Source organism: Chinchilla lanigera, unplaced genomic scaffold, assembly GCF_000276665.1.
Source record: "Chinchilla lanigera isolate Chin_1 unplaced genomic scaffold, ChiLan1.0 scaffold00064, whole genome shotgun sequence".
NCBI lineage: Eukaryota > Metazoa > Chordata > Mammalia > Rodentia > Chinchillidae > Chinchilla > Chinchilla lanigera.
Window position 1 is genome coordinate 8,346,320 of NW_004955465.1, and position 24,708 is coordinate 8,371,027.

The window sequence follows — 24,708 nt, forward strand, 5'->3', positions numbered from 1 at the left end:
CGCGCACCCGCCGAGGGCTGCCCGAGCCCGGCCGGGCCGCCGCGTGCTCTCCCGTTCTTGGTTTTTGCAGAGGCTGAAATTTGGGTTGAGTCAAACTCGGGACCTCCGCGAAGAGGAGCCTTTGGGGTTGTTTTTCTGGTTTTTCTGTTTTCCAAAATGGCAGCCTCCAGCCGCGCACAAGTGTTAGATCTGTACCGGGCGATGCTGAGAGAGAGCAAGCGTTTCAGCTCCTACAACTACAGGTGACCGGGCGGGCGGCGGGGCCGGGGGGCACGGGCATGGGCCGCCCGGGATGTCCCCGAGGCGGGGAGCGCCGGCGGGCGCCGCGGGCTAGGGACAGTGACCCGGGCTCCGCCACCAAAGCGAGTTGTGCCCGCCAGTGTGGACCTCCGACACCTAAGGGGGCAGGAGCCGGGGGCCTGCCCTTCCGATTACCGAGGAAGCAGTTCCACTCTTGGGACGCGTTGCACCCACGTGGGTACTTGCTTCATGCTTTCGGAGCATTGATCACTGTCAGGTTTCCGCGAGGTGCTGGGGAATGGAAGCTGCAAAGGTTTAAGATGGGACCACCAGGGTGTTTCATGTGCAGCTCCCCTTAATTGCAAGAGTTTTGAGCGGTAGTGGCCAGCTGGTAGCACATGATCACAAAGCTGAAAGCTTGCTCTAGCGCGCGCTTTCATTTCCCAGGTATTTTAATTAGTCGTTTTGGTTGCAAGAATCAAATCATTTTACCTTGGGGATGGGGTCCGCGGGTGGATACACAAGTACTGGTGAAGGAAAAAGTAGTTTCACAAATTTCCTTGCGCTGAATCCTTCATCTGTCCTGACGCACAAGCCAGGGACCCTGCCTGTAAAACCTTAGCAGGAGAAAAAGTCTAAATGCGTTTTCTTTTTAACTGACAATAAATACAAAAAGTATACATATTAGTGAAGAACTACGTGAGGTTTTGAAACATATATCGTTGTAACTCTTCATGCAATAAACTTGCTTCCTAACTACAGCCCACTTTTTCCCGGCTGCCCCATCCTGTTTAAGAGACCCTGATTCTTGCTTGGTGTGTGCTTTGTCTCTATACAGAGTCTCTGCGTTCACATATTTTCTGCTTCCTTGTAACTTCTGACCCATCCTTCCTACGTCTACCTTACGGATTTTATTCTTGCGTTTTTCAGATTTGGTATCTTTACTACCTGAATCCCCCCTGAGTTGGAGCCGTATTCCCAATAACAAGAATGTGGTTGGTTGGACCAGCTCATCTCTTAACAGGAAACCTCACTCTAGGTGACTGTTTAGGCCATGCGTGGGTATGGGAAGCAGGAGCCTACCCCTGGAAACACCTGATTAGGTAGCCCCTGTCCTCTAGGAGGGTGAGCTGACAAGTCCTGTGCTACCCCAGTAGGGAAACATGAAACCTATCTAGCAGTGACTATCAAAACTTTCTAGAAAATGTATCTACCCTATAAATTTTGCAATAGCAGCTAGGCCGTACCAGTGAGATTATATAATCAAATGATTAAAAGAAACATTTCATGGGAAGCCATGATTGTACTTATTGACTGGCTTTGGAAGGTAAAAGGTATAAACTAGGCATACTGGTAACATTTTAGCAATTACTGACTCCTCATAACAAGTGCATATTGTTGAGGAAGCCCACAAAATATGCAAGTAAAGAAGAAGACGAAGCCAGTTGTGTTTACCAATCCGGAGAATATTTTGTCACTTTTAGTTTAGTCAGAGTAAATAGACCAGGGATCAGCACGCAGTTCACACACTGAAGGCACAGTGACAAGGAGAGGGTACGGGTGAGAGCAGTGCGGGAAGGACTGGTCACAGCCCTCAGAATGTGTCACCTTGGATTAGTCACTTGACCTCTGCAGGCTTTCTGATTTGTCAAATGGGACCATTATACTTAGACAATCTCTTAGGATTCTTCCACTGTTTCTTTGGGCAGTGATTTATAAGCCAGCAAGGCAGAATTTTTTCAGGTGAATAAATCAACAGGAGTAAACTACAGAAAATCATTCAAGGCTATAGTTAGTGAGTATAAGCAACTAAAACGTAACTTAGGTTTAAAAAATAAGGTCAGGCCAGGCATAGTGGCACACCCCTATAATCCTCACACTGAGGGAGACTGAGGAAGGAGGATTACAGGTTCAAGGCCCACCTGGTCAACTTAACAAGACCCTGTCTCAAAACAAAAACTAAAGTCTTGGGATGTACCTCAGTGGTAGAGTGCCTTGGAGTCAGTCCCCAGTATCACAAAAAAGTAAGTAATTGGTCAGGTAATTGATTGAGTATATGCCTTCAAGCCAAACTTGTTATCCAAATAATCTGCCTGTTATGAAACTTTTTAGCTTGTATGAAGGCCATGTCCTTTGGATTTCAAGTATAGGCTCTTCCCTGCTGTCCGATCTCAGCAGTTACTTGTCCCTCATGGCATATCCATGGTAGCCACATCCACTGCCCACTTGTGTGGACGGCTACTATTTTCTGTTCATTGCATTTATTCACATTTGCTTTTGACAACAACCCTCTGAGGCAGGCACTATGTTTACAACCAAGTAAGGAAACCAAAGCACACAGAGAAGAATGAAGCTATCAGAGCTCAGAGCTCCTGCTGGATAAGCAGTGAAAAGCAGACAGTAGCAAATTTTAGAACTGAAAATGGTGATGCCTAAAGTAATTGCAGTAATGAAATATTTTGCAGTTCTCCTCCACAAGCCCTGCCTGTTCTGCTTTTGTACTCTCAGCAAACCTCACACATGCCCTGTCATCATGTACAGCTGTGGTTCTTTTGTTTGAGGGGGAACAGTGACGTTTTTATTCCTGGGGATTAAATTCAGGGCCTTACACTGAGCTGTATCCTCAGTTCTTGTGCATTTTTTGTTTTTGTTTTTGTTTTGAGGTAGAGCCTTACTTAGTTTCCCAGGCTGGCCTCAACCTTCCACTCCTCCTGCCTCAGCCTCCTGAGTAGCCAGAATAGCAGGCATGTTCCACCACACCCAGCCATTAACAGTTTCTTACCATTTATACCAAAGATTGCAGTTCTTTGAATTTTTGCATGAAATTCATACATTACCTAGAAAAATTCAAGGAACAAAAATTTGAAGAAAAATAATTTTATTATGTGTCTGTTGTTATGGACATTCCAGAAAGGGAAGACCAGGCATTGCAGGGTTCATGGGCCATGTCCTCTTAGGCTTGCAGGTCCTTGGTAGTACTGTTCTACCCGCTTGCCCTTCCTCACCCCCTCCAGATCTCCTCCTCCACCACATTCAGCTCCATTCTGACCTCTGAAGAAAGCTTCTGTCATTCTCTTCACTCCATAGCCCTCATCCCTGTTCACCACCCAGACAGGCTCAACTCTTATGGGGTCTCAAAACTCAGTGCTTCTGGCAGACCTCTGTAGCCTCCTTTGCCAATGGCTGTGCCAGGCCCTGCAGACAGAAGGATGATGGCATTGGGCTCAGCGAGGCATCTAGACCCATGTGGGGTGCAGGAAGACACAGTTTCTGCAGGTTGTGTAAGTGGTGTGAGCGAAGTTTGCCCAGGTGCACAATCACAAAGTCCTCCCAGAAACACCATTGACACGGGGTGTGAAGCAGCCTCAAGTGCTCAGGCAACAGCAAACAGGCTGCTGCTTGAGAGCTGCCTGGTTCTGGGGGTGACAGAGGAGGCTGAGAGTGGAAACGGCCATGCACTCGGGCCTGTGGGCCACGCTGAGGCACTGAAGCTTTATTCTAGGGTAACAGGCAGCCGCTGAGGAGCTTTAGGCTGTGAAGAGAGATGGTCAGATGTGTATTCTGAATGAGTGCACTTTAAAGAATTCTGAAGGAGCGGAGGACATCAAATAGCCATTAAGTACTGCAGCGCAGAGGGGAAATTAGACCCCTAACAAGGACAGTAGTGATGGAAAGCAGGGCAAGACAGACATATTTGCTGAGCATTAGAGGGCAGAATTGTTACAACGCTTAGGAGGTGCAATATAGGGAAGAGGAAAACCGAAGCAGAGTCTAGAAGACCACTCAGATTAAGCCAAGGTGCAGAGACCAGAGGTAAATATGGATGTTGTGTCAGTAACTGGCATCGAAAATACAGAAATAGCTGGTCTCGTAGATCAAAGGCTCTTGCTCACGCTTAGGCTGTCCTGAGTGTGCGCAGCACCGGAACACCCAGCAGAAGGGCATCGAGGCTCTGAGGAACTGCATTGCTGGAGTACTGAGCACCCTGGTGCCTGGTGACCCCACACAGGTCCTCTCCACACTCTGCCCTGCAGTTTCTCATCTGTGAAATGGAGGCAATAATTAACTGCCGAGGTACCCTTGCTCATCCAGAACACTAATGTGGACAGCACCACCCCTCGTGTGACCAGCCTTAATGCCACGCTCTTCTCTTTCTCAGGGCGGCTGCAGGAAGGGCCTTACAGCCACATGTTCTACCTCCTTGAAACAAATGGGCAAATCAGTCTGTTCTCCATATTTCCTGAAAGCCCACAGTGCGTGTGTGTATGCATGTTATGTATGTGTACACGTGTGTATGTGTATATATAACTACCAGGGCCTGCGAGTAGACAGAAAACAAACACAAGATGGTCCTGCTATTCTAAGACCGTAGTGTGGTTGGGCATAAGGACAGCACAAGAAACTTCACAGAGAAAACAGACAAATTGGAGTAGTGCCCAAACCCAGGAGATTTGCGGGATGTAGGGGATTTCAGGAGATACTCTTCTTAATGAAATTTTGGCTGTCACCTATTGTAAGACTATTACTGAATAACATTGTGATTATTTCAATCCTCTAGGCCTACCTTTCACTTTGGTTCTAATTCCGTATATATCCTCTCATTTATAAACTTAAATCTTTACTCACACCCTTCATTTCAATAAATGTAACTCCATCCTTCTCCCTGAAATCTCTGATCTGTTCTCAGACTAAAGCCTGCTAACATCGGTAGTTGTTGATGTATGGGAAATCCCATCCTCCAGTTTTTTGCTTTTTATCCCTTGACTCAATTTAGAGCGACGCAGACACACCACCTGGGACAGCCATCACTTGGTGAGCAGTGTGTGGCACATTTTGCAGGCTTTTGTTAGGCTGAGGCAGGAAGATCTCTCTTGAGTTCCCCTTAGCCTGGGAAACTTAGCTAGAACCTGTCTGAAAATACTAAAACAAAAACTGAAAGGGTTGGTGATGCAGCTTAGTGCAAAAGCCCTGGTTTCTCTCCCAAATAGTGTAAAAAAAGAAAAAATAATAATGCTTTTAATGCATATGTATATTATGAAGTGTTAAAAAAAAAAGTAGAATTCTATTTTAAGCATCCAAATAAAGAGTTTTGCCCACTATGAAATGTTGACAAAATCATATGTCTTGAAAGCTGCTTTAACTTGTACTGCAGGATATCTAAGAACACAGTCAAAAAAAGTAGGGGGATAAAAAAGAAAAGGACCACTTCATTTACTTTTCTGAATTCTTTCCAAGTTAAGTCTTAACATTTTTTTTTTTAATTTATTCTGTGGGCTCATATGGAGCCCATGGTGTTTTATTAGAAGGAGCCATTGTACCTGACCCCTTTTACAGTGCCCTACAGGCAACTAGAGGCAATTCATCTGAGCCTAAAAAGAGTTTCTTAAACTCTTGAAAGATTGATTATTCATTATTATTAAATACGCTGGGAGTTCTAGCTGGGTTTGGGGCCCATGTCTCTAATCCCAGGAGGCTGGTGCCTAGGGGTAGCAAATTCAAGGATAGAGTGGGCAGATTATTGAGATTTGTTTCAAAGTTTAAAAGGCATACAGGGGCCAGGCATGTAGCTCAGTGGTAGATTACTTAGCTAGCACACAAGAGCCCTGGTGTTCAATCTCCAGTAGTACCCATCCCGAAATGTGTCTGTCTCTCTGTCTCTCTGTCTCTCTCTGTGTACACATTTAGAATTTCTAAAAAATGTTTTACCTGTGTTTGCTACATTCTGCCACGTTGAATAATTACAATTCTGAAAAATATGTAGAAATCACAGTCAACTCAGAGACGAGAACACATAAGATATTCAAGCTGCAAAAATTACATTCAACAGCCTAAATATGGGGATGAAAAATAACATTCATTTTTACTCTACATGACAGAAGGAAGTATTTAAAGATTACTAGGTATGTGTCATTGCTGATGTTTTTTACTTTAGCTCACAAGAATTTCCAAACTATGCTTTTTCTCTCTAGCCTTTACCTTTGCCCTTAAAACAGCTTTAAAACTTCTAAACATACATAATAAAATATAATCGTTTTTATAATTGAAAAATAAATGAGGGAATCAAAACAGAAATTAAGGCAGAGGATATAAGAAAGCAAAGCAAAGTTAGGCCAAAAAACTGAATTATAAGTAAATAGGATGTTCTTAACATAAAGTATCTTTAAATTATTCTGTGTTGCAGTAGGGTAATGCTGTTTTTTATGCTAAGTAATTATAGACCATTCTATTTGAAAATGGCTACAATGAGCATAGTAAAAAATTGACTGCCTCTTAATGATTTGTACCAGTAAGCACATGCAGACTTTCCTGAGGATGAAAGGTATTTTGTGACATACTTCTTCGTCTTCTTTGTGACCCCTTTCCTGACACTGAATTCTACTTCCTCAGACAATAGATTTTTTTTTTTTTTTTTTTGATACCAGGAACTGAACTCAGGACCTTGCACTTGCCAGGTAGGCGCTGTGCCGCTGAGCTATATTCCCAGCCCCCAGGCAATAGATGTTTTCCATTTGTGTTAGCATTTGTTTCCTCATTTAAGGAGTACCTAGCTACTTCAAGACAGTTCTAACCTTTAGAAGCCAAGTTAACAAAGCAAGGTAAGTTGTATGAATCAAGCTGTAAGTTTCTAGACAGAGCAAGGTTTAGCTAGTTAAGGTGAGTCCTCCTGGCTTTTCCTGGGTCAGTAATAGGAAAGCCTGGAATACGCTTCTCTCAGCCGATCCCATCTCTCTCATTTTAGGAAGGAAATTAAAAATTGCCAAGATTGTGACATATAGTGGTGATGTCTTCATCATCTGTGTGGCTTTGTAGGCACTCATTACTAGCACTCTGACAGTGTAATCATTCTTCTAACACATATTTTGAGGTGAAGAAAAAATAGCTCTCAGAAATGGTCTTTTATGACAAAAGAAAAATGAAAGCTACAGTGACTTGATTCTGGAATTTTTGCCACTTTTCCTTTCCCCGCTCTTTCCCTGTGCTGTGGTTTCCATATAGATTGGGATGTGTCCCTCAAAGGTTTAATGCTGGAAGCTTGGTCCCAGTGTGGCAGGGTTGAGGGAGCAAAACCTTTAAGAGGTGACACCCAAGGTAACAGGTTCTGAGGGGGTGTCCTAGGAAGGCTTAAGTGCTGGTCTCACAGAGTTCTAAGTGCAAAGCCACCTCACACACTGGACCCTTCCTACACATGGCTGGGTCTCCTTCTGTTCTCTCTGCCATGTTGTGATACAGCCACAGGGGTCACTCAGTCTTGGGGTTTTCAGCCTCCAAATCTGTGAGCTCATCAGCCTCTTTTTTCCCTTATAAATTACCAACTTCCAGTGTTTGGTTCTGGCAATGGAATGCAGTTTAATATGTCAGAAATTGTGACTCCGGAACTAATGTACCTTACTGATTGTTTTTAGTATTTTGAACAGTTATCATAAGTGAGGTAATCTGTTTTTTTATTTTTTTCCAGTGCTGGGGAGCAAACCCAGGGCACCTCACACATGTAAGGCAAGAGCTCTGTCTCTGGGCTACGCCTCCATTCCAAGTAAAGCAGTCTTGGTTTGGAAAGACTCCTGGCTTTCAATCCGAAAGCTTTGGTTCAGAGTTTAGGTCAGCTGCTTTTGTTCTGTGACCATGGTGTAAATCGTTTATTCTCAGTGCCTGTCATCTGTGAACTGAGAATACTAGCATTGTAAAACGTTTTAGCAGATGTGATACTCTACTTGGTGCTCCACAATCACTTCTATACATTGCAGATGCCCTTAGCCCTTGGAATCAGGGATGGTCCACCTCCAAAGACACCAGAGGATGTCTGGTGATGATCATACCAGCCAGTCAGTTACTACAGTCTCTTAACAGTGATAGTCCAACTCCCAAATCTTTCAAAGCTGTCACAGTTAACAGTCCTTTAACGGGTTCAGTTAAACCTATTGAGCCATTTTCCGTAGTAGGTGTTTGTTAGTGGTCCAGAGAACTTGAACTTGATGAGGTAGAATTGGAGGGAAGAAAGTCATGCCAAGTGTGACATCAGGTGAAGTGGGCCATGCTGTCTTGGGACAAGGAGTCCGTTTTGTGCAAGAGCATTGTGCTGGCCCCCTGGACTTGTAGAAATCCTGAAACAGGAAGTGCAGCTTTCATGGGCAGCTGAATGCACAGCGCCAGCCTTACAACTCTCAATGAAGGAAAGCCCTGTGGCCCAGAATTCCACGTGCGGCAGCTGCTCAAGCACCTGTCTTAGGTCCTTGACCTTTCTGTGTCTGAAGCCTTTCTTTGCTGTGCCTCTAACACCCCAGAAGCTGTAACCGTTTTCCCCAGTTTCTATTCTTGGTCCTTCGCTCTTTTTCCTCTTCCTTCTTACACTGAAACTTTACATCACTGCGTGGTTTCAGTTGCCACTCCGCTGTGGACACAGAGGTCGCTGTTTCCAGCCCAAGTCCTGATCCCAAGTGCCACATGCGCCAGTGGACCTGCAGCCTGTGAGTCCCCCAGGGGTGCAGATGCTCCCACACCCGTCCAGGCCTCCACGACTAAGCTGGAGGGGTCTGTCCCTTCTCCTGCACCCCTCTCAGGCCCATCCCACCAACTTCTCCCCTAGGGGGCCACATCCACATCCTACCACCCAGGCCAAGTGTGAGTTGGGTGATTTCTGCAATTGGAAATGTAGTCATTTCTCCAATTTAAAGGCCTTAAAGAGCAGAGCAGACATTTGAACCTAAACCCGAGACTTGGGCTCCAGAAGCTACTTTCTGTCTCTCTCGCATCCAGCCCCTGTAACCCCTTGCTTCAACTGCACCAGTGTCTCCGTGTGGCTTTTGGGATAAACTTACACCTTCACATTACACCCTCCTGCTCTCTCTCTGCCTATCACTCCTACAGAACCAAACCCCTTGCATTTTCCTGATGGTGCCTTGTGGCTTTGTTTCTTTTTTAATGACTTTGTATGACCACAACTTGATCTCTTGTGTCTGGTACACACACTCATGTCTTACAGTAAATTTCTGCTTGTCCTTCAAAATTTAGCCCAAAGTCCACTCTAGTAAGCTTCCTGTAAACTCCCGGCCGCCACCTGCTTTGCTATTTTAGATTGTTTAAAAGAAGAAAGAAGAAAAAGGCAAAAACAGTAGTTGTTTTCTGTGTGTTAGAATCTCAAATCCTTACCTACATGACATCTGCCCCTCTGACTTTTGTCCCCATCCACCCTCCGGCTGGGGGCTGTGCTCATCACCCTGGCGCCTCCGCAGCCTCGCACCCGGGCCATCCCTCTTCCTGCGGGGACCCCAGCAAAGGTGTTCCCAGCCCTGTGCACTTCTCCCTAATGACACCAGTTGTAGTTTGACATTTATGTGGTAACTGTCTGGAAACTCTTCCCCCACACGAGGGCCAGCTCCAGCTAGTCACGGACTGTATGCTTCTGTCCACCACTGTCTTCCAGCGTCAAAGTCAGATGGGGCGGGGGACGGGCCACAAGTAGGTGGCATCACATTTATGGCATTCCATCTTGCATGCACCTTGTTCAAAAATCCTACAGTAACATTCCCTGTCACACTTGCTACCTTTCTTTTCAAAACTATTCTTTGAGACCATAGGGACCTTGCGGGAGTTGACTTTGTTTCTGTAGCAATAGCACATTAGAAGCATAGAGAGCCCTGGGTGGGTGAACATTGTGCATAGGTAACAGCTGACTATCAAATGGGAGTGAGCAGATTTGGATGAACTACCAGGGTGGCCATGGCTAGAGCCTAATCACATCATTGTGATTTTCTGCCTTCCTCGTCAGGCGTCTGAGTACAGAAAGCTCTCCCACAACTTTAAAATAGGACTTGGGTTTTCTCAAGTCAAATTTACATCCATTGTTTTCCTTTCCCAGAAATCCCTGTGTTATTTTTAAGGAAGATCTTCCTGCAAGTGGCATCAGCATGGTTTCTTTGTCGTTGGGATTTGTATAATATCTGTGTGGGCGAGTCAAGAGCTAAAGCATAATTAGCTCAGTAATAAAAGGGGAGTTTTCCAAGCCAGCCTCCCTCACCTGGGGGAGGACGCTAGCCTGGCACAGGCAATGGCATCAGAACCCAGGAGAGTGATGCTTCTGGCTGGGCCTGGCCCCGTCCTGCTGCGACCTCATCATGAAATTCTCAAGACAGCTCAGGGGCTGTGCTGAGTGCACCGAGGATCCCTCATGTTCTGAAGGTCCATGTGCGCAGACAGCCGCTTCTGAGCTGCCTGTGTGCATTGCCATGCCTGCTGTGGCCCCTGGGTGCCTCCTGCTGAGTGGACATAGCGACAGCACCCCTTTGTCCCAAGCTAGGGCATAACCACTTCTCACCCCAGAGTGACAGTCTCGGGTCTCAGGTTTGGGGCTCTTTTTTCACAGGGTACCCACATGGGGGAGGGGGAATCTCTTCACCTTTCCCAGTTCCACCCCCACCTCCCAAGGCTTCAGATTTAGTCTGTCCCCTAAAAGAGGGCAGGGATGCAGGGGAGAAGCTTTATTGCAGAGATGGCATACCAGCAACATTTTTTTAAAGAAATAGATGCTTAGCATGCGTGAAACCCTAGAGTCATCCTCAGCACCAAGAAAATAAAGTAAAATTTATTTTCCAGGGCCAGGGATATAGCTCAGTGGCACAGCGCCTGCCTGACAAGCGCAAAGTTGTAAGTTTGATTGCTGGTACAAAAAAAAAAGTTTAAAACCTAGAAAATTTATTTTCCTTTTAAAACATAAAAACACCCACAAAAAATCACCCCAAATATTGAGAGATCACAGATGTCGAGCAAAATCTGGTATAGAAAGGTCCTGTCCTTGAAACTGCCTGCTACTGCCGTGGCTGTGGGCATGCTGTACTAAGATGCTGCCATCTGCTTCACTATCAACTCTCAAAAGTCAGAAGAGCCAGTATGTGAGATAATGTATGGAAAAATAAGCCTCTTTGTTGTAATTAATTAAAAACAATGGAAATGCGAAAATGACTTGTTTTGTAACCTCCGCTACTACCACATATAGTCATCTGGCAATAATATTATTTCCATAGTAATTAACTTTAATCCACAGTCTCTTGCACAGCTTCAGGCATGTAATTACCACCACGGGGAATAGTTCCCTGCTTCCTCCCAGTCCTAGGGAACCAGAGAGAATCCAGTGTTTATTTTTGCCATGGTCTCCATTTTTCCTGCGTTAAGAATGGAGGAAAGAGTCATTGCCTCTCAGCTTAGCCTGTTTTCATTTTGCAGTTTCTTTATATTTTCATTTGCCAGCCTAGAGAAAAATGTGTCCACAATATTGGAATCTTAAAAAGGAGCCTCTGACTTATTTTCTATCCTTAGTCTTTAACATGTGCCAGGCAGCGGGAACCATGTATGACGGGATTTGAAAGTGTCATGCTGTGCACCCCAGTCAGTGTCCCTGGAGACGTGACCGACTCAGGGACCGAGTGTATCAGTGAAGGGAAGCACAGGATAAAAGTGGACGCCTGGGTCAGGTCAGAATTTGCTCTTGAGGGAGTCACTGGCCCCTGCCATATTTTCATGTCTGTCAGAGCAAAAATCTTGTCATATTATTTTGTTTTTTGTTTTGTTTTAACTCTTCACTGGCTTTGCATATAGTAGGAATGCTTATGAGAGAATTTGTGTGTGAAGCTTTGTACTCTATAAAGCATTTACACATTAAATTAGTAACAGTAAGTGTGGGAAATGCTTGGGAATGTTTGGGTAATGCTTATTTAAGTGGAAATAATTTTATCATACAACTTTGCTAGAAGCTAGAATCCACAACATTCCAGAGTCAGACCAGCACCTTGCACCAGTATTTGGATGGCATGTCACTTATCTGTCACCAACACAGTGGCTTCCAGCACTCTCCAGTGCTTATTTTCTTCTAATTGTGGATGGCAACTTTTTCTTACGTACCAAGACATCGACATACAACATATACCTGTGAGTCATATTCTTTCATTTAACACATATTTACTGATCTTCCACTGAAATACAGCAGGTGATAAATTTACCCGTTTCCTATTTTCATGCAGCTTGTATTCTAATAAGATTATGTTCTAACAGAGGTTTCCAGTACTCTAGATTGTTAAATCCCTGGAGAGCAAAGTCTCAAAAATGCCTTTGTTGTATGGAATTGTGTGCTCTACTGAGGCTATAGTACAGCTTGATTCCAGAGATCAAAAGCACAGGAAGAAGTGGTTTCACTCAAACTGCTCAAGTGTTAGTGACTCAGCAGCTGCCAGCGTCTCAGCCTTCCACATCAGGGATTTCGCTTCTGTACTCTTGCAGACCCCATGTTTGCTGCAGGGAGAGGAAAGGGGGCAGCCAACTGAGTCAACCCTGAGCACCTGAACGCTACATCGTCACAAAATAGGTGTCAGTCCAATTTACAAGTGCAGTAATGATAGTGGCTCTCTTTTTTTTAACTTACGCATTTCTCATGCTTGCATTTCACATGCAGGCCCTCCTTGCATTATCTCACTTGATCATCATAAAAACTAGATGATCTTTCATTCTCCCCATTTTTCCAGTGAGGAAGCTGGGGCTCCTAGAATGGAAGTAGCAAACCCAAAGTCACATGGCTGGCGTGGAGCCAGCTTTGCATTGAGTCCTCGGGTGGCATTGCTGTGCCCCGCGTTCCCATCAGTGTGGGCACACAGCTCTCCCTCTGCCTTTCTTTGCATCTTTGAAGCACTGCCCTGTATAGGAGGTAGACCGGTGTATCCTGCCAAATAGATGCATGACAGATATTTGTGACAGTCCCTGTTGTTGAACTGCTAGCGTCTCAGTGACTTTTTTGTACAGTCGTCCCTGGGTGATTGGTTCCAGGACCTGCCTTGGACACCAAACTCCCCAGAAGCTCCAGTCCCTTCTAGAAAATGGCGTAGTACTTGATAGAACCTGCACGCCTCCTCCCATGTACTTTAGGACACCTCGACGATACTTACAATACTTACCATGGTGTAAGTGCTATATTAGTTGTTCTGTTGTGTTGTTTAGAGGATGACAAGGGAAACAGCCTGCACATGTTTGGTACAGACACAATTTTATGTTTCAGGTATTTTCCATCAACAGTTGAATCTGTGGATGAGGAACTTCCAGCTGTGGAGGGCCAGCTCTACTTGTAGCTGCTTGGCTTCGGAGTGCAGGCCCAAATTTGGACTCTTAGTTATTAGCCGTGAATTTTTTTTCTTTTTTACCAAGAATTCTTTCTGGCCTTGCTCACAAAACTAAAACCTACATTCACTATAGTTCCCCTGTGGCGGTTTCACAGTCCTGCCTATGGGGGACCGAAGCCCTGAGTCCTGGGCCCAGAGACATCTCTTTGGAACCCTTCTCCTCCCCTAGAATGGCACAGTCCTTCCTGCAGTCACCTTTTTAAGACAAAGGGTAAAACAGATAATTTAGTTGATAGTCTTAATAGATACTGCTCCCAGCTGCTATGCTGTTTTAAAGTTCCTAAGTAAGTGTTTTGCCTTGTGTATGTATACCCTAAGGCAATGTTATCACAAAGGGTGCATTTTTATAAATTTGAAATAAATTAACTTGAGTACTTGCCATGTTCCAAAATGTCAGCAGAGGGGGAGGAGCAGTGTTAATGAAAAATAGTGTCTCTGCAAAGCAGTAGAAATGGGAGACCAAAACAAAGGAGAGGAAGGGGATGGAGGCAGAATTTTACATGAGAAACAGAGAGTGAAAAAGTGTGTATGTTCAAGAAACTAGCAAATGGCATGAGCCAAAATAAAGCCCTCCTCCCTAAAGAAAAACCTAGCAAACTACAGAGTGAAAGGCTCATGCTTCCTGAGAAGGCGTTTGGCAGTGTCATGCAAGGAGGGCGGAGCCGATTGAGTATAGAAAGTTACCTTGCCAAGGCCTGGGATGCTTTAAGAGTCTGTCACCCTGTTACCTCCGTGGAAAGAAGCAGTGCTGGACCACAGGCCCTGCAGAGTGATCAGCCCCCCTCCAGAGCTTCTGTCTGCCAGCACTACTTATGCCCCATCCCCCATGCCCCATGCCCCATGCCCCATGCCTGGGTCATGTTCCTCGAGATGCTAAGAGGGTTGCAGAGGGTTTAAGGGACAGAACTGAACAGAAGACTGGGCTCTCTTCTTGCATGGAAAGAGCCTGTGACCCTCCAGATACAAGGCCGGTGTGGGCTGTGTTGTGGGGCTGTCAGCAGTACCCTCACTACCTTCAGCGGGGATGGACTGCAGTGCACACACACTTCCTCCCCATATCACTGCACTCCGCGCCCTGGTCTGCCCCATTCCTCCTGTCGCAGGGGTAAGGCAAGTGGGGTACTAGGGATCAAGCCCAGGGCCTTCACATTCACTGTATCCCCAGCCCTTTTTTTCTTGTGAGACCAGGCCTCCCTAAGTTGTTATTGCCCAGGATAGGCTCAAATTTGCAGTCCTCCTGCCTCTGCCTCCTAGGGTGCTAGGGTTACAGCTGTGCTCCACCATGCCCACCTCTCCTGTTACCTTTGCTCATTGGTGTGTTAGGTCTGTCTGCAACTTTGGGTACCTCCTTCCATGCCTCGTGCACAGAGATCTCCCATGGGCTAGTCTCCCTGGTTTGCTGACCCTCCTCCCCAGCCTCCTCTTTGATAATAAGGCCCCTTGTGCTCCATCAAGAAAGCCTCTTACCGCCCCAGATTGTTTCACTAATTGTGACGTCAATCCTGTGTATCCTGATGAGTCCCTTCTGTTTATCCTTGTCATCTGGCCCACAGTTCCTTCTTCCCAAGGGCATCCTGACATTTTCTGGGTGTGCTACCAACACGTCATAATGGACTAGCTCTGGACTCCAATTCCATGCCTGTTGCTAACCCTTTCCTGCCCTCCCAGGACGTGAGTCCTGCATTGCCGCCAATCCTGCAGATGCTCCCTGGTTTCAACCAGCAACCTCCTCACGTCCTGCCTGTAGTTCACCCATGGCTGGTCAGACATTATGGCCCTTGGGTTCTCCTGCATATGTCCCCCCTGGGCACTGTCTTCGTGTCCCCACATTGATGGCCTTTGTTGGCTCATCTGTTGTCATCTGTGTTTATGACCACCTGCCGCTGGCTCCTGCCCCCAGTCCTCCGCTGTGCCAGGCCTCCTTCCCGCTGTACCCATAGTGGCTTTGTCCATCCCAGGCTGATTGTGCCACTTCCTGAACTCGTGTGCTTAACAGAAGCATAGGACTTCCTTTGGAAGCTCAAATTTGTCAAGAATATTTAGCTGGGTAGAGTTCAGATGAATAAATGCTGAAGGCAAGCCCAGTCAATAACCAAGGACTACGAATAACGGCATCCAGGACATTATTACATTTATCTATATGAAATATGTTCAATTTCCTTGTGAAATTCAGGTATTCTCATAGATTAGTTTTCTGCTGCTGAAAATATCAAGGACTGACCCTGGGTCAAAATTTGAATTTCTTTCCTATCATGTAGAAGCTATAGCAAAATAAATAACATCATAAAATTAACATTTTATTGTTCTTCAAACATCAGTATTCACTTCACTGCTCTCACTGAATTAAATTACTTAAGTTACTTGTTTATATAAGAAAAAAGGAGCAAGGCAACTTGACTGAATAAAATATGGATTATTTGCAAGGCCCTTGAACTTTCTCTTCTTTAACTGCTTATGAATTTGTTAGTTGACTTAACTTAGGTATTTTGTGTGTATGATTTTGGATAATCAGTGATGTCTTTTTAAACATAGATCCTCTAAACAGAAAAATTTCGTTTTTTACCATGAATATAGAATTCCCTGAAAAACTTACATTAAATGACGTTGGCTTCTCCTAACACCATGATTTTGCGCTCTTTTAAATTTTTCTTAGTGCAGGTTTGCAGTACGTAATGACTGCATTCATCACAGGGAGTAGGTACATGGACAGAACACATCGTAATGCTTTCCGCTTCCTCTTCCCCACCTTCTCGTTTTGCAGTATTATGGTAAAAATTGGAGTGCTCTGGTAACCTTACTTAGTGCTAACCTTTTTTAGTATTGTTCCAAATTTTTATACATGGGTAATTTGGGGCTGGGAGTGTAGGTCAGTGGTAGAGTACTTGTTTAGCATTGGTAAAGCCCTGGTTTCAGTCAGCAACACAAGAAAGATGGAGGCTGGCAACTTAGAAAGGAAGGGGAGGGAGAAGAAATCTGAAACCCTATCTTATGTATTGAAATCGAGCAGTATTTAATTTCATTTTTTAATTTAATTTGCCTTTCTTTCAATCATAACCAGTCATGATTGTTTGTGGGTGCTATGAGCAAGAAAATCAGAAAAATAAGAACAAGAAAACCAAAATAATGCTTGGGATGTGTTTTGCAAGCAAACTGGTTACTTAGCAGGCAGGATACTTGCCAAGATCAGAGCCCAGGCGAGCCCAGTGCCTTTCGGATGCCTGTGCAGAGAGTGGACCGAGATTACTTATGTGAAAGTGAGCAGCTGTGGCGTGGAAGCAGCGAGCGGGTTAGAAGAATTGCCACTCTTTCTGGTACTGAAACCCAAGAAATTTCTCTCTTGGCTCTTTCTGTGAAGATCAACATCCTCAGCATAAACATTTTCAAGCATTGTTTAGAGATATTTTCTATAAAACAGGTCATTAGACAGTTTCATGGACTGTTTTGTGAACATCCCATACCTTCACAAACTAAGATGCTACAACACCACAAGGTGACGTAGTCTAATGGGAGGACAGTCATATATACATATATACATACGTACATGTATTTTGTACCTTGTTGAGTAAAATATTATTTGGCACAAGACTATAGCAGTTTCACAGGGCAGCTTCTTTTGAATCCTGTAACAGCATAAGGCCAGTTCAAAAGGAACCAAGATTCAGGTCCCTGGGACACCCCACATATCCATTAGAGCACACGGAGGGAGGAAGTTTTGATATGTGGAAGACAAGAGTCAATGCAAAGTTATATTCCCTCAGTCAGAAGCCTGAGTCAAAAGCCAGTCTTTTTTACCTTACCTTGAGGAATTTACCACGGACAGATGTAAAGAGCTTTACATTCCTCCAGTTCTATACTTCAAAGATTTTTTTAAAGGAATTAGTATCACAGTCACCTGTTGTTAAAAAAAAAGTCTCAATGGAGACTTTAAAGTGAGCCATAAAATATACCCAAAAATTATATTTTCATTTTAGAAAATTTTATCTTACAATAATTTTTAAAATACAACTTTGGGCTCAGAACTGTTGTCTGTTAAAACCAGTAAATACTTAAGAAAAATAGTTTTCCCTTTGTGCTCAGGAAGAAAGATACTTGACTATTTTGCTCTTGTCCAGTGGTCACAGTTCTGCTGACATGCAGTTGCTTCTCAAAAAGTGTCAGAAAATGGAGTTTAGCATTTCTCATGGTGGTAACACTTTTTTTTCTGAGTCAAAGCTGTGTGTGTGTAAGTAATGCCAAAACTAGTGAGAAAGTTTTGTATTTTTTCCAGTTGTAGTCAAGCATTATTGTCTGATGAAACCACTTTATAATTAAATCAAGCTGGAACACACATCTAAAATCACAGAGCTTGAATTTGAGACTAATACAATCAAATTATTTTTCTGTTCAAAGATTTTGAAAGTAGCTTACATCTTCACACTTACGTTGCTGCAAGAATAAAATTGTGCAATGAATTCTTATACCTACCATAGTAAATGTTTAAAAATAATGAGCTCATAATTAGAGGTACATGTAAATTATTCCCAGAACTAATATTAACAATTTACAATTATAGCTATTAGATGAATAGTGAAGAAAAGATAAAACAATGTATTATCCAAAATTGCTTGTTAGATAAAATAAATGTGATGGTTATCCATTTAGTGTATTGATGTATATCATTCTTCTAGACATGTATCACTGAAATTTTGTTTCTGTTGGTCTAGAAATCTAGCACTCATGAACAGGTCCTGAGTTTTTGGGAGTGTGTGTGTCTGTATATTCCTGTTACAAAACAGAACAGTTGATACTACATCCCAGTACAGGGGATTAGCAATGCCTTGTCCAAGTTGCATCAAATCTTCAGCATGTGCGGCCTCAGTAATGAGCATGTCAGGGGTCCCTTTTGTGAAAGTTCGTTGTTTTCTCTGTATCTCAGGGATTTCCATTGTAAAGACTAAATATTTTTAAGTAATGGTGATAATTACCCCAAAAAGAGTATTTCAGATCTAAGGCAGTGATACATTTAAATGACTGGGAGTTTTTATCTTGTTCTTTTGATAGTATGGTGGAGAATATTTGGTATTGACTGCTTTAAGAAATATGGCTTGGAACTATGTAGTTCAGGTTGGCCTTGGACTCATTGTGTAGCCCAGGCTGGTGTTGAACTGATGGTGATCCTCCTGCCTCAACCTCCTGAGTGCTGAGATGACAGGTGTTTGCCACCACGCCCAGCTCTTTTAGAAATTCTTAAGCAAAGTGAGATGGTTGGTTCCAGTGAAGGGTGAACAGGCAGGATTCAAGGCAGCACTGGGATAAAGGCTGATTGGGCAACACCAGGCTTCACATCGTGGAATCAGTATCTTCTCAAAGCTAGGACTGCACTTATTTCTAAACAGTCCAGCGTTGGGATCTTAATAGGGCCTTTGGGGACAAAAGATAGGGAATAGGAGTTCGAAGATCTCTGCTATTCCTAATGGCACTGGCACATATAGCTAAGATCATCTGATGCACATCTCAGGCCAGAGGCTTAACAAGGAGACACAAGGGAAATAGATGAAGATACACGTGATGCTGAGCCTGCCTGTTGGACCCCTTAGCTGCTTTTGTAGAGAGAAGATATGAGGTTGGTAACCGAGCTACAGGCCTTCGGGCCTGTGGAGTCAGTCTCCAGCCTCTGACCCTTGAAGGTGCACCTGTGCAGAAATGGTGTCCAGCATTTCCCAAAACGAGTGTGACAGCAGGTAAGCTTCTGTGAAGGAATCCAGGTTCCCAACTTTGTCTTCTGCGCCCCAGCCTCTCCCCTGCACAGATACATAACTGTTCTCTGTGACTTTCCACATGGGTAGGATCGTGTTTCTTCCTCTTCCTTCAAGACCAGTATTTTTCCAAAACGCTCTGGGAGATGCCGGCCAGTATGCCAAATCTGATTTTTACCTGCTTCAGTATTCTGATAACTTACTGCACTTACTGCACTTCTAGTGCAAGGCGGACAATTTTAAATTTTTGCTAGTTACTCAGATTGAGTCTAGCAAAGTTACTCTGCCCTACATTAAAATGATTGCCGAACACCCACTGCAAACCTGCTGTTTGTTGATTCTGGACTGGGCTTATTGTTTCATGGAACTGCAAACAATATTGAGGCCAAATACCTTCTTGCTCTGAGCATTTATATATATTGAAAAGCCAGCCTTGGATTGAGGCCAAGTAATAAAAGTTTCATGCAACTCAAAATGAAAGTGTATTTCAGATTTCTGATCCCTGAGGTTTTTAATGTTAAAATATAAGGGGGAAGTAAGGAGTAAACTCCTTCATATTTTACCATATATAACTTGGTATCTACACAGTTAAGTCAGCATCCGAATGTGTCAGTGGCTGGGTCTGTGGACCTACGCCCTTGGAGGAAGAATACACAATTCTAAAAGAAAACCAGCAAGAAACGTGAAGGGCTTTATTTGCAATGCAGTGAATTCCTCCCTTGCCTCACTTACTCTTGTGTGGAGTACACTGGTTCCCACCCAGGTGACGACAGTCTCATGTCCATCTCTTGTAAATAAGGCCCGCTCGTAAGTGCTCAGAAATTGGCATCACCTTGAGAATCATCTGTATTCCAAGAGAATTTCCAGGAACAGGGCTGCCCAGCTAGTTTGGGCTTGGAGTCATGTGTAGTGACTACAGACTTAAAAAAGGTTGCAGGGACTGCCGGAAGCCAGGTGCCTTCAGGCTCGCTGCCTGCTGAAGGAAGATGCCGCACCCCCACAGGTAGAGAATCCTGCTGATCTTGTGGCAGAGTGAGGAGTGTTTGGTCCATACAGATCATCAGTTGGAGGTGGCACTTTTTTTGTTTAGTCTGCTTTATGTGTGTGTTTGTGTGTGTGTGTGTGTGTGCGTGTGCGTGTGTTGGCAGATAAATGCCTGATTCCTTCACTGTTCTTTAGTTATTATTACTATGGAAAAAAGTGATATGATAAACAGTAAAAGAATTTGTTAAATGCAAATGTTTGCTCAGTTTTTTCCAAGTTTTCAAGTTCTTTAAATTAAGTTAAGGGAATCGGGGATATAGCGCACAGTGCTTGCCTGGCAAATATGAGGTCATGAGTTCAATTCCCTGTACCAAAAAATAAAATAAAATATAATATAATATAATAAATAAAATAAAATAGTTAAATCCTAACACATAAATAATTACTAGGTGATTCACAGGGATGTTATGGAAATATGTAATGCATGAACTAGTCTGACATGCCTGCAAGAGGAACACAATTACAAGTTGTTTGTATTATAAGTAGCCAAGCAAATGAGCAATTTCCAAGTAATACAGCACCCAGTTTGAAATAACCAGTCCTATGTTATAATGCACCATGTTGAATTCTACATCCTACAGTGCTGGTATCATCCCAAGAGATGGAGAGGCCAATTATATTTTTTTTAATTCATGGGATTTTAGACTGGACAGTACTTTAGAGATCCCTCATCTCTGTGAGAGGTAAAATTAAAGCTCTCTGAAAGGAGAAAAGCCTACCAGACTTTGTCAGTAAATCCAAGGATCTAATTAATATGTGTATTTGCATAGATCTACCTATAGAATTCAGAGCCTCTTGATTTCAAGTAGGAAGATTGGTGCTGGGTATTGCGCCCAGAGCCTTGATCTGCCACTGGGCTATGCCCCCAGCCAACAGTATGGCAGGGCAGAGGGGACAAAGCTCTAGGTTGTCTACTGCTGCCCTTCCAAAGCCAGGCCACTCAGGGGAAGCACACCTGGAATTTATGGAGGCTAGAGTGTGGTCAAAATCTATTTCAAAAGGCCTTTCCTCTCTTTCTGAATAACCCAGTAAATATCCTATTTCACACATCTGGCAAAGAAGAGAATTGTTCTGTTTTTATTTCCCAATTATCCTTGATAATATGTTGACCTTACAGCCAGCTAGCGTGGTTCCTTCTGTTGATGAAAACAGGAATGAAAACTAGAGGGACCCTGTGAATTTACAACCAAAAGCGTGAGGATAGCTGGAGGGGGCTCATTCTAAAGAGGATCAGACTGGCCCAACTGTGAAAGGCGGGGTCCAGTTTTTTTTAAGGATTAACTGAGATGCACCAGAGTTCAGTTGATTACCATCTTAGTCCAGGCTTCATAGCTCAGGTGGAATCCGTATGACTTGAGAGAGAGTTCCCATGAGAAGAATCTTCACGGCTTAGGGACAGCCTCAGTCATGTGAGGCTGTGCTGGAATCTTCAGTGACCTTAAGTTTAGAGAATTGGAGATTGTGGATATAGTTGAACGTCCCTGTGAACACCTTGTCCTGATGTCTTCTGTCTTGAAGGAAGATGAGCTAGGCTACATTAAGTAATCAAGTTGGTTCTGCCAATTTTTAGACACATTATCTCTAAATGACCAGCATATCTACATGTAGCACCGAGAGGGATTTGATCCAGAGGTTTGCAAAATGAAGGTCAAGCTTTGTGTTACTTCTTAGTTACTGAGCATCTGTAGGCCCAAGTGAAGAGTCACAGTTTTTTAAGGAAGAAAAACCTTTTAAGTACCTGACTGCCTCAGCAGAGAACTGTAGACATGCTGTTGATGAGTAACAGGGTAAGTCCCCAGGAGTTGATTTATCTTCTGTCCCCATGGTGAGTTCTACGTCACAACTGTGTCCCTTCCTTTTTGCTATGTATTGTCACTGATAGCTAATTGCAATCAGAAAAGATTCTTTAAAAAGACATTTATTGGCTCTTTTTTTGAAGTACTGATAGAAAACTTTAATGAAGAGGTGTAGAGTTTGTTGACCAGAAAGAAGTTCCCTGTTCATAAAGTGGAAAATCCAGACCTCATTGAATATTCCCCTATAAATAGGTACTTTTCATAAATTTTAAATAATTGAAAGAGCATGGCTTACACTGGCTAGTTCACACTCTGAATTTTAAAATGAAATTGAGAAAACTATTCTGTTTAACCCTATTGTATAATGAAAGCTTGAGCTTGCCTTTCTGGTGCTAGGTCAAGCTCTCTTCTGGGGTCGGGGGTAGAGGTAAGAATCTCATCCCTGCGTATGGATCCTCTATGTCACAGCACTTTAAAAGGAAATATGGCCAGTTCCATAGGGTATATAGATGTGAGGAGAGACAGTACTAGAATATTGTCTTTGTTCTTCCCTTCACAAAGGTAATTTGTTGTGTCCCCAAACAAGGACTAAAGAGATGGATGGGGACCTCAACTCACCCTCCCCCCAACAGTGCAGGTTCTTTACTTGTCATGGAGAAGTGCTTCAGTGAGAGGCAAAAACACAGACTATTTTATTAAGCAGAATTTTAAAAGTTCACACTCAGAGAAAAAAATAAATTGTAGACCAGAGACAAAGACAGACCGACACATTATGTATTGTGGCTGGGGACATCTGTGTATGGAGACCCGTGAAATTTGTGAATCTACAGTAAAGGGAGAAAAGCATAGGCTCAATTTAACCCTGAAAGACAAAAACCCGTTTACAGGTGAAAGGTCCATTCTACAACCCAGGGATTTAGCCCAGCGGCACAGCGCCTGCCTGGCAAGTGTGAGATCCTGAGTTCATTTCCTGGTACCAAATGAAAAAAAGGCCCATTTTACATGAACAGGAACAGGCCCAATTCGTTGTACATTGTAATTTTAAGACAGGAATTTAGGAGTGAGTAGTCTACAAGAGAAAAAAAAAATCGTAACCTTGGGTAACCTTGTGTCCTAAAGCTGCTAAGATTTTTTTTCTAAGCACAATGTTAAAATTATGATCTATCTTGTCTTTATTTTTCCTGTCCTACTTTAGTGGGACTCTACAAATGAGATATGTATTCATCTTTCAGTCTGGAAAAACTTGAGTATATTAATCAGCGCCTATTGCTGGAACATAATGCCCAACATACACAGCCTAAAGATGGAGAGGTTTAATTTGATTCACAGTCTCAGGGGATTCAGTCCATGGTCTGCAGGCTCCAAGGCAGGAATATGGCACAAGAGTATGGTAGAACAAAACTGCTTAATTGTTTAGTTTGGGAAGCAAAGCACGAGAGTAGCACCAGAGAGGATGGGCCTGGAGCCCGTAGTAGGTACCCCAAGTCACAACTCATGACACTCCCCAGACATACCCAGAAATGTGCTTTAATCCCCTGAGTATTTAAAGGTAATCAAGTTGACATGTCAGGATTAACAGCAGGAGGGAACATGGGCCCTGCACTGTCTCAGTAGCCACATCTAAAACCAGGTGGGGAGTGCCCGCCTCACCACTACTTGATCTGTATCCCTCGCTGAGATGTTTTATGGGTGGCCTTTGCTTTGATTGGTTGGTTTACATTTTGAAAAATCTTGTTGGCAGCAGAGTGTCAGTGGCTATGAAGGTAGATTTAAGTGGTAATCACTTTAATTCTGATGAATTGTAGGTTAAAGATCTTAAATGCTGTAAGCACCACAAAAGGGCACCTATACAGGAAAGTCCCTAAATTATTCCCCTAGGAACATCCAGGAGCCTCTGCTGCAGGATGCTGAGCTTTTTCCTCACTGTTTTATTTTTGAAGAGAACGTTACTTTAAATAATCCTCATATAGAATCAGACCTAAAACCTACAATTGCATGAAGTTAATTTTCTGTCATGCTGTTCTGAATATACTTTTTTATTCCTACATAATTTTGTATTTCTTGTTTTAGCAGATGCATTATTTGTTTCATGGTTTCTGTTTTGATACTGAAGATCAAATCCAGGGTTTTGTGCATGCTAAGACAACATATCTACCACTGAGTTACACCCCCAGGCCGAATTTGTTGTCATTCACGTGGCTTTTTTTTATTGGACATTTAGATTAGGACTTGAATCTTGAGTTGGAGGATATCCTGTGTCCCAGGAACAGGGAATCTGAGAAATTTGTGACTCTAGTGGGAAAAATTCCTACCATTGCCCCTTTGAGCCCTGCAGAGTTCTCACCTTATTCACAATTCAGTTATACCCATCTGTCAAAACTGCAGCTGTGGATCTACACGCACACCTGCCTTTTCCATAACTACTCCTGGCAGCCGAACATGGAAAAAAATCACCATCTGGCAGATTGGCTACACTGTAAGGAGTGTTACCCGTTCATCTGGCCCTCTGTCACTCTTGGCAAGTTCTGAGGTCTGTTCAGGCTGTTGCTGAAATGATTATTTTCACCACCCTCCCCTTTCAAACTTCCAAACTTCACTCTTTTCCTTGTGATTTTGTGTCTGGTTTATAAGTGAGATGCTGTCATGTTGAGAAAAACTTCACTGCCGTAGCTAATCCCACTAATCCTTTCTCATTGTTAATTTAACAAATATTCTAAATACTTCACGTCTGATTTTTCA

At 43.5% G+C, this 24,708-nt stretch overlaps 1 protein-coding gene across 1 annotated transcript in view; it reads left to right on the forward strand.

Moving 5' to 3' along the window:
* Lyrm4 (LYR motif containing 4) overlaps nucleotides 1–24,708 on the forward strand; it is a gene marked incomplete in the record, with an annotated part of 124,240 nt that overhangs the window by 308 nt on the left and 99,224 nt on the right. The window contains 1 exon segment of the mRNA XM_005398879.2: nucleotides 1–242. Coding sequence (XP_005398936.1) covers nucleotides 157–242 — 86 coding nt within the window.